This window comes from Megalobrama amblycephala, linkage group LG20 (assembly GCF_018812025.1).
Source record: "Megalobrama amblycephala isolate DHTTF-2021 linkage group LG20, ASM1881202v1, whole genome shotgun sequence".
Classification (NCBI taxonomy): Eukaryota; Metazoa; Chordata; class Actinopteri; order Cypriniformes; family Xenocyprididae; genus Megalobrama; species Megalobrama amblycephala.
In genome coordinates this window covers 8,371,207-8,387,148 of record NC_063063.1, presented here as the reverse complement: position 1 = coordinate 8,387,148, position 15,942 = coordinate 8,371,207, and the positions used below count along the sequence as shown (strand labels likewise).

The following is a 15,942-nucleotide window of genomic DNA, read 5'->3' as shown; positions in this document are numbered from 1 at the left end:
TAACGACTACACCCACCCCACCCCTAAACCTACTCTTAGTGATTTATAGTGCATATATACTTTATGAGCACATATGTTCCCTGGAATCGAACCCACGATCGCATGATCACATGATTGCATATTGTTATATATTGCAATGCTCTGCCAATTGAGCTACGCGAAACCCGAAATATGATGCAGATAAAAGGGAACAATGCATTAAAATGAAAGTGTCCTGTTGTCGACAGGGGCACAACTTTAGTAAACGCTCCTATGGGTCGTATTTCAGGGAAGTGACAAACAACCTATATAGGTGTATTGGTTGGAGAACATGTTGATATATATAGTTCAGTCATGAAACTCTAGATGGCAATGGCTGATGGGTCCTTAATGCAAACTGATGATAATTACAGCATTAACTACTGGCACAAGCTGATTCACAAGCTAGTCCATGTCACTTCTGCAACCAATGAGGTTGTTGCTCACACATTTAAATGGCTGGTTACATGCACTATAGCAGTTTGCATCGCGCTAAAACCCTCCGCCTTCCCCAGCTCCACCTGCTATGGGTTATTGATAAATGGTATTTGTGCAGCAGCACTATGTCTTACTCGCAGCAACGTATCGGCGTATGAATTGGCAGTAGCAAGTTCCTGTACTTGCTCTGCAGCAGCATCAATTCAGCAGCGTAGCAGATCTATTCCGCCAAGACCAAATACATTAACATTGTCATATCCATTACCATGCTAAAAATCTTCAGAGAGTTGTCATGATTGAATTATTATCTAACTAAGATGTATTATTGGGAGATATAGAGTGACAACTGCACCAAATTGCATATTTTTGCTCAGTTTTGGTCCTCTGAATAAAAATGAGTATGAGCTCCATATTGTCCTATACTGTATGAGCCACAAAAGCCTGATGTATTAAATATTGTACTCAAAAAACACATACGCAACATTTTTAAAAATATTTTTTCTGACTATTCTTTTATATGTTAGGCTTTAAAGGGTTAAGCATCCTTGAGGTGCTTAGATTGTCAACAGCCTGCAAGAAGCATTCAGTCTTGTTGACAAGCAGAATCCATAAACAATGGCATTGAGACATTTGCATGGGACCATGGGACCTTATCTAATGTGACCACATCTCCCATTCTCAAAATCAGTCCCTGTCAAACTTTTGCCATCTGATTCTGCATATGCATAAGTACATGTTGTGCATGCAGTTACTAAACTGAGAGTTGGTTCACTGCTGTGCTCAGTGGGCTTGTCCTTGTTATCAGTTGTTGCGGATGTACAGAGCTGTCTTAGATATGCTTTACATGTTTCATTGTTAAGTGTTTCAGAACCTGTAATGGGGCTTTTAGCAATGCTTTTAGCTGAAAGTGTCACCACTCGTTTACTGGTCTTCAGCCTCACTGTCACATGCTGTATCAATAGTTATTATCAGAGTAAAGGCCCTTTCACACCAAGGACGATAACTATAACTATAAAGTTTTAATAAACGTTCCAATTCAACAAGAATAGAGACTTCACTGACACAGACATTCTGAAATCACTGGAATCACTTTTAGAATGATTCAACTGATGAATGATAAAATCATTGACAGCCAATCAGAATCCACCCAACTAGAGCATTAAAGTAGCAGAAGACATAGCTGCAGCTCATGCTTAAAATAAACAGAACTTTATTGTCAGTTGGTGTGAACGCTTATATTGTCATTGTTGAAGTTATCATTATTGTGAAGGTGTAAACAGGCCTTAAAGGGTTAGTTCACCAAAAAATGAAAATAATGTAATTTATTACTCACCCTCATGTTGTTCTACACCTGTAAGACCTTCGTTCATCTTCGGAACACAAATTAAGATATTGTTGATGAAATTCAATGGCTCAGTGAGGCCTCTATTGAGAGCAAAGCCATTCAAACTCTCAAGGTCCATAAAGGTACTAAAAACATATTTGAAACAGTTCATGTGAGTTCAGGGGTTCTATCTTAATATTATTAAGTGACAAGAATACTTTTTGTGTGCCAAAAAAACAAAATAATGACTTTTCAACAATATTTATATGGGCCGATTTCAAAACACTGCTTCGGAGCTTTATGAATCGAATCAGTGAATCGGAGCGCCAAAGTTACGTGATTTCAGCAGTTTAGCCGTTTGATAGGAGATCTGAATCACTAATTTGAAACAAAAGATTCATAAAGCTCTGAAGCTTCATGAAGCAGTGTTTTGAAAGTGGCCCATATAGATATTGCTGAAAAGTCGTTTTTTTTTTTTTTTTTTTTTTTGGCGCACAAAAAGTATCGTTGTCACTTTATAATATTAAGATAGAACCACTGAACTCACGTACCTTTATGGACCTTGAGAGATTGAATGGCTTTGCTCTCAATGCAGGCCTCACTGAGCCATTGAATTTCATCAACAATATCTTAATTTGTGTTCCGAAGATGAACAAAGGTCTTACAGGTGTAGAACAACATGAGGGTGAGTAATTAATGACAGAAAAAAAAGAAAATTCATTTTTGGGTGAATTAACCCTTTAATAAAAAATAAAATACAATCTTTAAAAAAAAATTCTTCCAAAAATGACATTTCTGTCTTTATTTAATTTCTCGTGTTGTTTCAAATAGATTTTACTTTTTTCTTCTAAGGAACAGAAAAAGAGATATTTAGCAGAATGTTTGTGCTGCTCTTTTTTTGTTTTTGTTTTTAATACATGTATACAATGACAGTGAATGGTGAATACACGGCTGCTAAGCTCCAAAAAATGGTGGAAGCACCATAAATGTGTCATCAATGTAGTTAATTTATTTAATTTGCGTCCTACATTCCAAGTCTCAAAACACAGTGAATATGGCATAATGTTCAAAATTAACCTGATACGTAATGCAGCAACCAAAGACACTGACAAGAATGTCTTTGGTTCACAAAAAAGAAAAAAAAAACAACAACATTTGAATCAGTTGATTGAAATTCTCATTTTGGAACAATTACTTATAAATACAGATCAAATAAAAAAGTAAATAAGGCACAAAAAGATCCATTACAATTTAATTTACCATCTACCATCACTGTAGATTTTTGATGTATTTCCAATCACAGCTTTGGGTCACTATGGTCTCTGTAGAGGCTCTTAACCCATAAGTAAATAAATATTGAATGTTACAAAATTTCCTTTTTCAATAGGGTTTTACTGTGCAAACTGAACAACTAAAGCATCACCACCAAAGAGATCAAACCCTATATAAAAATTTAGATAAACTAACCAAACCCATTAATGCATTCATTGACTATCGTGCAAGCAGGCTGTTGCTGTGTATTGTACGTTGTGTTTGGTTACCTGCAGGAAAGCTTCTATATGTAAAGTAAGTTCAAGGTCATTATCTCGTCGGGAATGCTCACAAGCATTAGTTCAGCATATGCATGCGTGTATCTCATCAGTATTTTGGTATGCGTGTAGCAGTGTGTCAGAACGGAGCGATACACGCTTCACAAACACAGAGACACAAGGTCTCGTCCAAATCCTGTTCTTCCTGTCGGTTGAGAAATTCTTGTTTGTTGTGTGACTGAGTATGTACAAGAGAGCAAGAATAGAATATGCTTGTAGAAAAGCACTGATATGCTTTGTAAAAAACATTGCATGTGTATTTGAATAAATAAAGAAAAGATATAATATTATACACAAATTGAATTGATTTGTCATTGTGCACTTAAACGCTTACTTTAGTTGAGTGTTTTTGTCACCGCTGTGTTATTGAAAGTTTTATCGATTTTGATGCATTGGCTTGTCCATTCAGAAACATTTGAGGTTAATGCCCAAAGGACACAATCAAAGTGACAATACCCCATTTGGAGACCCTGTTCCTGTGGCCAGTTATAAAAGGTCTTATTGGTGTTTCTCTTATTATAACCGTGGTCAGGACCTCTTAGGCAGCAGTTGATCTTTGGTCGCTGTAAATGTCAGCTTGCACTATGTTTTGTGTATTGTTGTTGACTGTGAGATCAGTCTCCGTGACAGCAGCGGTTAACAGAAGTTGGCAGCTGAAAACCTATTGAGTACACGCTAGTGAAATACGCACTCTACTTCCTGTCTGGCCGCACACCAAGAGTAGGTGTGGTGAATTTGCTCACTGCACAGGTAAAGAGCACTGATTTATATTCAATCTGTCTCTCTTGTGTTGTTGTCCTAGAGACCAAAAGCAGCTCTTACACCTTGTGACACATCAAGTTTCCAATGACGAGGAATGTGTCTACACTGTGTATGACAGGAGTTCTTGTTTTGCTACTACATTCATCACTTACTATGTCAGTTTGTTACTGCATGTTTTAAAGCACAAAATAAGTAAAAATGTGTTTCTGCAAAAATATACTCACATTTTCACCACAAACACAACATTTTAAGCAGAATCTGACAGAAATTTTATTGGAGTACCTGTTATTAAAGGCATGGTTCACCTAAAAATGAAATTCATCAATTACTCACCCTCATGTCCTTTAAAGGGTTAGCTCACCCAAAAATGAAAATAATGTAATTTATTACTCACCCTCATGCCGTTCCACACCCGTAAGACCTTCGTTAATCTTCAGAACACAAATTAAGATATTTTTGTTGAAACCCGATGGCTCAGTGAGGCCTGCATAGCCAGCAATGACATTTCCTCTCTCAAGATCCATTAAGGTACTAAAAACATATTTAAATCAGTTCATGTGAGTACAGTGGTTCAATATTAATATTATAAAGCGACGCGCTGATTCATAACGCTCCGAAGCCATCACTATATATCGTTATTTAGTTTTTTTGGCGCACCAAAAATATTCTCATCGCTTTATAATATTAATATTGAACCACTGTACTCACATGAACTGATTTAAATATGTTTTTAGTACATTAATGGATCTTGAGAGAGGAAATGTCATTGCTGGCTACGCAGGCCTCACTGAGCCATCGGATTTCAACAAAAATATCTTAATTTGCATTACGAAGATTAATGAAGGTTTTACGGGTGTGGAACGGCATGAGGGTGAGTAATAAATGACATTATTTTCATTTTTGGGTGAACTATCCCTTTAAAATCCATAAGATTCTTGTTCATCTTCGTAACAGAAATGAAGATATTTTTTATTTTTATTTTTGTCTGTCTTTCCCATGAAAGTCTATTTATCCGAAACTCTGATGCTTCAAAACGTTCATAAAGAGATTGCAAAAGAGATCTATATGAATCGAGTGGTTTAAGTCTTCTGAAAAGACATGATCGCTTTATGACTAACTTCAAGATCACTTTATTTAAGCAACGTTCAGCGAGTGTATATAGAACACTCAAATTTGGTAAACAAACATGCTCAAACATGCTTGCTTGATGCGTGAGAACCAATGAGGTTCATTCTCACGTGTCACGCCAGCATGCAGAGCCGGCGCCAGCGGAGCACTAAGGAAGGGGCATCTGAAGTAACGCAAGGGAGCGATGACGTAATGCAAAGTGCCCCCAGTTAAGTTTTTTTTCGGACTGTAAACAAACCTGTCGCCAATACAACTATGAAACTAAAAGCTACTGAGCAAGTATAGATGGTAGAGCATTGAATAATATGCTACATAAAACAAAAAGGAAAATTGCCTAGGCCGTCCTATGTTCATAATAATAAAAAAAACTGTTTAAATGTACGCTGCAGTATCTTGTCCTTTTAACAGTTATGGGGTTTTCCATGATTGACAGTGCTTTGTCAGTCGTGTCTTGTTCCGTGTTCACAACAATTCCGTCTTTTCAATATAAAAGTCTTCGCTACTGACTGACACACACATAAAAACAGTCTTTGCCACTACTAATCGCATAATAATGTAACTTCTGTTGCTGTTCATGGTCAGGGACTATTTTTTCTGGCAGAAGGAAGGCTTTTAGTGATTTTACTTCATGAAAATTGCATTGATACATATATTTTTGGCTTTAATATTTGTATTGTGTGGTAACCGTTTTATAAAAGCAATAAGGTACTCGAGGCTGGTGCTGTATTGTGAATAAGTCAGCACACGAAGTTCACGATACAGCACAGCCTCGAGTATCTTATTGCTTATATATATATATATATATATATATATATATATATATATATATAATATGTGACCCTGGACCACAAAACCAGTCGTAAGTCGCACAGGTATATTTGTAGCAATAGTCAACAATGTATTGTGTGGGTCAAAATTATCGATTTTTTTTAATGCCAAAAATCATTAGGATATTAAGTAAAGATCATGTTCCATGAAGATATTTTGTAAATTTCCTACTGCAAATATATAAAAAAAATTTTTTTGAGTAGATATGCATGGATAAGGACTTCATCTGGACAAATTTAAAGGCAATTTTCTCAATATTTTGATTTTTTTGCACCCTCAGATTCCAGATTTTCAAATAGTCGTATCTCTGCCAAATATTGTCCTATCCATAGATCAATGGAAAGCTTGTTTATTCAGGTTTCAGGTGATGTCACAAGTCATTGTGACTGGTTTTGTGGTCGAGGGTCACATACTCTATTTGCCGTATGTACAACCACAGCAAACCTGGAAAAAAAATCACATTTTAAATCGCAATTATATTTTTCTCCCAAAATGTGAAACCCTAATTTTATCTTTAATAGTATTTCCTTTAAAAATATAGTTTATTTATTATAAGTCAGCAGGGGATGGCCCATTCCTACTAAAAGCACTGAACAACCTTTAGGCAATCTATTCTATTTTATAAATACATTTTTGTTTTTGATAACTTAGTTACTAATTTGTTGATTTGACCTATCTTTGTAGATGCTTCGTGTTTTATGTTGTCTTGCTGGATATTGTTAAGAATGCCCATGCAGACACAATTTCCCTATGCGGATAAAGACTACAACTACGGTGCCAATAAAACAACCAAATATCAGCAAGTTAATTGGCCTGGGTGATTTTTTGCAGCATAAAACTAACAAACAAAATCAGAGGTACTCAGAGCGTGTGTGTGTGTGTGTGTAAACCTGTTGGTTTGGATGTCATTGGCGATACGTTTGTGGTGTATAATAACACTTCAGCCAGTCTAAATCAAGTTTGAGTAGGAGTAAAAAATGATTATGTAGAAACAGAAGTACAATGAGACAGAGAAAGAGAACAGAGCCGCAGAGACATGGACAAATAGAGTTGTTTTCAGTTCAAGGCCCCTATACACGCACATGCACAGAGACAAGGGAATGTTAGGATGATGAAAGAGGAGGAACGGAACTTGGAAAGGAAGTGTGAACCGGAGAAAACAGTGACTTATTATTCAATCTCAGTCCCATCAGCATGCATGCATGTCACTTCTATTACTACACAAAAACAGCTCTTTCAATAATGTCTCATATGATAACACATTAAATGAATAGCTTATAATAATAAGAATAAGAAAACAAATGTAATCAACCTCATTTGCAATTTTTCATTGTCGCAGTTGTATAAACATAACCACTCTGTTAAGACTGTGTCTTAAGAACTAGTCAACAGTTAACCAAGGGGTAATCAGTCTTACTTTTAAGATTCAAATGAGACCAATCTGTATTTTTATGCAACTGACTTTAAAAAGTTATGATCAGAGAAAAAAATGAGATACTAACATGTACATCTAGTCTAAGCAGCTTATGCCACTGACCACTGGAATTAACTGACTTTAAACATCAAAAAATCAACAAATAGGCTACACATGATGTATGTTTGCTCATTGAACTTGTAGATGTGTAATAGAAATGGTTCACAGTCTATTGTCAACTGAGGACACCGAGACACCAAATGTTTTACACAGACATGCACAAATCTCAGTACAGTGCTGCACATGCACAAACTCTGTCATGACATGGACGCTTAGAGTGAGTTCCAAACACATCTATTTACAGTGTCCTGCACAGAGTAGCAGTGTGATAACAGTAGTCATGACTAAATGAAAATATCATGTGTGTGCATCTAAGGAGTTATTTTACACTAAAAGACAAATGAATAATACATTTAAAGTGATATTAATGCAGACTTTATAGGCAGTACTCTTAATTTCCATGATGTTCATTTGAAAATGATATTAATTCACGAGTTTACACGAATATGAAATCAAATAAAGTCATTCATATGGTAATTTAATGCGTATTTGGTGTGCTGTCCGGGGGAGGGCTCCAAGCTCGGAATTTGGCCCGAACCCAGAGTGCTCCCCCTCCTTAACTGGGATAGAAACCAGCCAAGAGTGAGGTGATGGGGTGGTGGAGGGATGCTGTGAAACTTGTCGCGGGATAGAGATGAGAGACGGCTTTATATACCGGCTTCCTCTTGCACTGATTGGTTATTTGTGTTAAATAAAACTTAATTTTATATTATGTAGTGCTGGTTGGTATACCGGTTCCAGTTTTGTGTACGATATGTATTTTTCAAATACCACCATGCCAATGTGTAAATAACTGCTGCATCTATTCAATGGCCACAAAGACTGCTGGGTTTGGGGGTAACACATTACAAGTAACGCAAGTTACGTAATCAGATTACTTTTTTTTCAAGTAGCAAGTAAATGAATGTATTACTTTAAATTTACAACTAAATATCTAAGTTACTTTTTCAAATAAATAATGCAAGTTACTTTGTTTTCCCATTTATTGACTGGCACCTCTCCTGTCTCCATGTTGAGAGAAGTGGGGAGTAAGGTTCAGAGTTGTTTGGTGGGGCTGTGTAAACATGATGCTTATTGTAGTTCTAGACTAAATGTGAGTATGCATTTACTCATTGCATTTACACTTGCACTAAAACAGATTCAGTATTCCTCAAAATGAATAAAAAGAGTAAAATGCATACTCAGAATATTACACAAACCTGCAGTAATTAAATATATCAACCATTTATCAACCATTGTCTTTGCTGTTGACCTTCAGTGATCCAATTCAACCATGCCAATAAGTAAAAATGACTTTAGATAAACGTCACATTTGTGTTTCATTTTTTGTGTTTTCATTTTTATTCACACTGGCCCATGAAAAAAAGTATGGGGGATGAATTTACGTTTTATTAAAAATATTCTATGCCCATGCCCATTGTTAAAAAAAGTTCATGGACATGCTATTTTTTCAGCTACATATGAGAAGTTTTCATAAATGAATGGGTTTTTTTAAAATTAAACTCCAAAGTAGTTTGAAAGCAGACTTGTCATGTGCAATTTTTAAAGGTACAGAGTAATTTTTCCACCATTTAAAAATAAAATTAATGAATCGTATTTTTAAACAATATGTTTAAAATCAATAGAGTGGTGCGGGGATGTTGTCAAAACCCAGATGACTAATTCAACACTGGTTTCCTCAAGATTTTCCTATAGGTTTTTATAATGGGGTTTTTCAATTGAATTTGAGTAAAATAAAGTCTGCGGTAAGCACAACTTGTCAATACTTGGACATTTCTACAATGTAAACTGCACACACTCACTACCCAAACATTCCTATCTAGTTACTGATTAGAAAAAAAGAAAAAACAGCTTCAAAATTTGCGTTTTCAATATGGGTGTGTAATTTACGTTGTGAAAGTATCGACAAGTTATGTTTAGCACAGACCTTATTTTACTCATAAGTTGAAAATTGATAAAAACCCATAAGAAAATCTTGAAGTAACCTCTAGTGAATTAGTCTTTCGGGTTTTGGTGTTACGACTGCACCGCTGTATTATTAAAAGATTTATTTTACATGGAGAAGGTTGTCTCATGAGACTGATACATTGATCTCACATGACCTGAGCTCACTGCTTACTTTGTCTGGGAAATAGGGCTGCAACCAGGGCCGTGCACAGACATTTTAATGGGTAGTGCCCCAAACCAAAAAAAGGGCACTAAAGGGATGGTGGGGGTGGGCGTGGTGCTTGTTAATACAATTTTTCATTTGTTACAAATATCCAATTAAAAGAGAAGACTGCACCTTCACTCTGACTCTTTTGATGGACCCTTAGGCAATATCATCTTAAAGTAGCTAATGAATAACAAAATATTTTAAATAAAAAATAAATCTATACAATCTGTTCCAAATTATTATCCAAATGACATATCAGTAGGATTTCAGTAAAAATACAAATCATTTCTCATATCTTTTTAGATAACTGTATCCGTCTCAGACAGCTTTGTTCAATAGTTTGCCAGGTCTTCTTGGGTAAATGGAAAACCTACTTAAATGAGTTGTTCCACATTATTAAGCAAGTCACAGTTCTTGTGCAATATGGAGAGGAAGAAAGATCTTTCTGAAGATGAAAAGTCATGAAAACAACTTATATTCTGCAAAAACTGAATAGAGATTATTGAACTGTTAAAGGATTTTGTGAGTGAATCAGGGCACAGCAGAACTCAGCCAGTTGATTTTCCATTTACCTAAGAAGACCTGGTAAACTATTCATCAAACCTGTCTGAGAAGAAAGACAACAAACACTTTCTTTGAAAAACTAAAACCTGAATTTGAATTTTTACTGAAATCCCACTGTCACTTGCATAATAATTTAGAACATTTATATTATATTATAATATATAATGTTATAAATGTTTTGTTATAAATTACTAGTATCAACTAAGAATAGATTGTAATGGGAAATATTCTTTACAGGAGTTAAAGTCAGGACTGCCTCCTGATTTAGCCCACCTTCCTTACGAAAATTAACCATGGTTTTATGATATTATTGATTACCATTTCTATTTAACCACACAAATGCTATAGTTAAACTGTGGTTTTTGTAGCAGAATTATAGTTAATTTGTGTTTACCATGGAATAACTACAGTAACTATTTTTTATTTATTTTTTTTTATTCGTAGTAAAGCCATGGTTAATTTGCATAATTGGCATGCTGGAGTTTTGAATCAATGTTTGCAATGATGAACGGCCTTTAGCAGCCTCCCTTCTCTATGTCTTGGTCTTCTTTTTGTGAAGGCATTGTTTTTTGTCTAGCAAGTGTGCCAACAACAGCAAATTTGTTTTTTTTCATATTAAATAATATCTGGTAAAATAATTTGATTAGACACAAATTCAAATTATCTTCCAAGAAAGTGAATGTTTTGTACAAGTTACCGAAACATTACCGACAATGCCCAACCATTGTATGTATGTGGATTATAGTGCATCTACCTGTCAATGGGACAGGCTTCTGGAACTGCCACCTCCACACACTCACCTGAGCATGGACAGACTGTGAGTGAGCGAGCGGGAAAACACGGGGCGGATTAGCAGAATTAGTGGATCTTTAGCGGAGCGATAACTGAATGCTTTTATGGAAATCCAGTCAAAGGGAGAGGAGGGGGCGAGAGGGGCACCTCAGCCGATGAGGGCAGAGGGGCAGTGGCTCTAGCCACCAGGCCACCCCCTGTGCACGGCCCTGGCTGCAACCAACAATTATTTTGATAAATAACTCTATTTTGATAAACAATCTAATCAATTATTTTGGTGATTAAAGCATTCAAATGACTGAAAACTTTTGTGCAATGCTGCATCCAGACTGCTAGGTGTCAGAATGTCCAAGACTACTGCCATATTGGCCATTGAGACATAAGCAAAAATTACTGAGCGCACTTTAAATAGTCTTAATCTGTGGGAAAAAAATCCATATAAATTTATACAGTCCTGCTGATGTGTGTATCTGTGTTTTACTTTTCAGTATGTCTCGGGACAGATATGAAGCTGGCTTTACCCTCCAGTCTTGAGAATCATTATGAGATGCTCAGGCTCCTGTACACGGGCTGTCAAGTGGTTCATGGTAACCTGGAGATCACTCATCTGCAGGGAACTCCAGACCTCTCCTTTTTGCAGGTACGGGACTGTCATGTGTGTTAGGGTAGTGCTTTAGTGCTCTTTATTATACAGCAGCTAGATTTCTTTGGTGCTCAAGCATTTCCAAACTCCTGCTCATTTTCTTGCCATTGTGTAAATAATCACGTTATAATGAATAATGTGTGTGTGCCTGAGTTTGACCAGAGCATATTTCTGAAAGTCTGCAATACCCTTTTATAGAGATGCTTAAAGTTTAAATGACACAGGCATAATCATTTTTAAAAAGTTAACAGCTCAAATGGTACTGCATAACAGGAATGACCCATCCTATATCACCTAAAATATTTCACTAATGTTTAAAATGTCAATAAAATGATGAAAATGAAAGATGCTCATGTTTGTCTGTAGGAGATTGTGGAGGTTCAGGGGTATGTGCTGATAGCTCACGTCTCAGTGCGTTCGGTTCCTCTGGACAATCTGCGGATCATACGAGGCAGTCAGCTGTATAACTCCAGCTATGCTCTCGCAGTACATGACAATACCCACCTAAGTCAGGTGGGACTCGGCCTGAGAGAACTACGCCTCAGGAGTCTTACAGGTAAGGAGTGTGGGACTTAAAAGTATTTTAAAATAATAGTCAAATTTATATTGGGTTATTTTAAATTTAAAGGCACAATATGTAAATTTTCGCCACTAAAGGGCGCTTATTTAAAACACATGCGTAACTTGATGACGCCGAGATCAAGGAAGATGTCGTCTTCACCTCAAAGCCAATGGAAAAGAATCTGACGGGACTGAGTGTGTTGAAAATGGTTGAAAATAATATTTTGTGCTATTCTGTGCGTTTGCTTGGCAGCTGTTATGAGAGACTTGTTGCACACTGCAGTAAGCTAGATCGATATTAGAATATCATATTAATAAATGTTGGATGGCTTGTGTTGCTAAATGGCATGCAATTAATTTTAAAACATTGTATGGTGGAGAAAATGCTGTATTACTGTTACTAAAAATAAAGCTGCATCTGATTATGCTATGTTAGCTACTTAACAAAATAGTGGTTTTCTCTGAGGCATGGTAAAAACATGGTCCTCACGGAAAATCAAGAAAATGAGATTCAAACAATAAGACTAAACATGTTGAGCTATATAACAATGATTAGTTTTCTGTCTATAAATGTATCCAAACAGTTCCCTTGACTAATAAAACATAATATATTAAAGCGGAAATCGAGGGTAACGCAGGTATTATGTTGTTGAAATGTGACGGATGAACATGGTCCGTGTCCTGGTTAAAATTGCTTATTTCTCTGGATTTAAACACTCTTGGAAACATCTGGGATAATGTAAGTACACAAGTCTACAAAATATATAACACTGTTCCAGTGGTTTTTGGATATCTTACTCCAAATCTTACACATTGTGCCTTTAAAGGTGCCCAAGAATGCTTTTTCACAAGATGAAATATAAATCGAAGGTGTCTCCTGAATGTGTCTGTGAAGTTTCAGCTCAAAATACCCCATAGATTTTTTTTAATTAATTTTTTTAACTGCCTATTTTGGGGCATCATTAACAATGCACTGATTTACACTCGGCGCCGCCCCCTTAAATCGCGTGCTCCCTGCCACACGAGCTCTCGACTATATTACAGCGCATTTACAAAGTTCACACAGCTAATATAACCCTCAAATGGATCTTTACAAGATGTTCGTCATGCATGCTGCATGCATGCTTCGAATTATGTGAGTAAAGTATTTATTTGGATGTTAAAAGTTTTATTCTGAGTGAATTTGAGGCTGTCCTCCGTGGCTAACTGCTATTGCTACACTGTTGGAGAGATTTATAAAGAATGAAGTTGTGTTTATGCATTATACAGACTGCAAGTGTTTAAAAAATGAAAATAGCGACGGCTCTTGTCTCCGTGAATACAGTAAGAAACGATGGTAACTTTAACCTCATTTAACAGTACATTAGCAACATGCTAACGAAACATTTAGAAAGACAATTCACAAATATCAGTAAAAATATCATGCTATCATGGATTATGTCAGTTATTATTGCTCCATCTGCCATTTTTCGCTGTTGTTGTTCTTGCTTACCTAGTCTGATGATTCGGCTGTGTGCAGCTCAGACGTTTACTGGCTGCCCTTGTCTAATTCCTTTTATAATGTTGGGAACATCATGGGCTGGCATTATGCAAATATTGGGGCGTACACCCCGACTGTTACGTAACAGTCGGTGTTATGTTGAGATTCGCCTGTTCTTCGGAGGTCTTTTAAACAAATGAGATTTATATAAGAAGGAGGAAACAATGGGGTTTGAGACTCACTGTATGTCATTTCCATGTACTGAACTCTTGTTATTCAACTATGCCAAGGTAAATTCAATTTTTGAATCTAGGGCACCTTTAAAGACACAATATGTAAATTTTCGCCACTAGAGGGTGCTTATTTAAAACACAGGCATAACTTGATGATGCCGAGATCAAGGAAGATGTCGTCTTCACCTCACAGCCAATGGAAAAGAATCCGACGGGACTGAGTGTGTTGAAAATGGTTGAAAATAATATTTTGTGTGTTATTCTGTGCGTTTGCTTGGCAGCTGTTATGAGAGACTTGTTGCACACTGCAGTAAGCTAGATCGATATTAGAATATCATATTAATAAATGTTGGATGGCTTGTGTTGCTAAATGGCATGCAATTAATTTTAAAACATTGTATGGTGGAGAAAATGCTGTATTACTGTTACTAAAAATAAAGCTAAATGTTAGCTACTTAACAAAATAGTGTTTTTCTCTGAGGCTTGGTAAAAACATGGTCCTCACGGAAAATCAAGAAAATGAGATTCAAACAATAAGACTAAACGTGTTGAGCTCGCAGGTATGATGTCGTTGAAATGTGACGCATGAACATGGTCCGTGTCCTGGTTAAAATTGCTTATTTCTCTGGATTTAAAAAACATTCTTGGAAACATCTGGGAACAGTCTACAAAATATATAACACTGTTCTAGTGGTTTTTGAATATCTTACTCCAAAAATCTTACATATTGTGCCTTTAAGAGTGAAGGTCTATTACTGACTTCTCTCATTTTTTAAAATTAAAGCTTCGGTTAACACTTTTTGTTATATTGGTTGAATCTCTCTTCACATCCTGATAACAATTAATAATATAATTAATAAATTATTATTAAAAATAAATAATTATTAAAAATATATAAAAATATATACCTTCTGTGGAAGTCTCAGGACCAGAAAATGTTTGTCCGATGTTCGTCCAATCATTGCATTCTGACAGGATGTCCTTTCTGCCTGTCAACCTATGTATTTCCATACCTCCGCACACCCTGCTCGTGCAGATATCACTCACACGTCATCAGTACGTTCCATGAGACTATGACGAGTTGTAAACAGACAGTCACCAAGTGCCACAAACAAAAAGCAGCCGCCTTTTACAGTTCCTCCTGAACCAAAACAACAAGCTTATACTGCGTTCACACCATGTAGACCGTAATTAAAAGATGGCAACCTGTGACATACTACTCAGAGCTGTCCTCAGACTCGGATTTATGCCTTTCTATGGCAACACTGTCAGTGCCAGATTTAATCTGCAGCAGTCAGGTGGTACAAGTCAGAGCTCTCTAGGTTGTTTACGTTCATCATTCTTATAATGTTGTGTGCTTTAAGACTTGAGATAATTTAACTCCACCTCTCATGACGCTTTGCAGACTCTGCTTTGCTGTGCGCATTCATGTGTTTCAGAGGAGGTGTGACTTTGGAGATGCTCTGAAGGGAGGGTGGGATGGATCTTATGCTTTCAAAGCTAGCTTGCTATTGCTAGCCTTTCTGAAATTGCCTACCCTACCTTTAAATGGATGGTGACCAGTCTAGTTAGGGGATACTGCAGTTTAGATTCCCAAGTTTATGTTCTCTGTAAATTAATACAATTCTGTAAGTCAGAGAAATTTCTATTGTGAATATTCATTTTTGTAGTTATGCTTAGCTCTCAAATATTTCACTAGATAATTCTCTTTGTGAGTACTTGTGAATTGAGTAAATCCTGCTCACTTGATAACATCAGTCTGCCTGTGTGATTCATTGGGTGGCAAATGTTTACCAGCCAATAACCATTTCCTATAGAACAAAAAGTGGTCTTTCTCCAGGTGTCTTAGAAAGTTTTCTAATAACTGGATGTTTTTTTAGAGACACTAAAAAG

At 36.3% G+C, this 15,942-nt stretch overlaps 1 protein-coding gene across 1 annotated transcript in view; it reads left to right on the top strand.

Moving 5' to 3' along the window:
* erbb2 (erb-b2 receptor tyrosine kinase 2) overlaps nt 1-15,942 on the top strand; it is a 43,029-nt gene that overhangs the window by 2,141 nt on the left and 24,946 nt on the right. Inside the window, 2 exon segments of the mRNA XM_048170537.1 lie at nt 11,621-11,772; nt 12,142-12,331. Coding sequence (XP_048026494.1) covers nt 11,621-11,772; nt 12,142-12,331 — 342 coding nt within the window.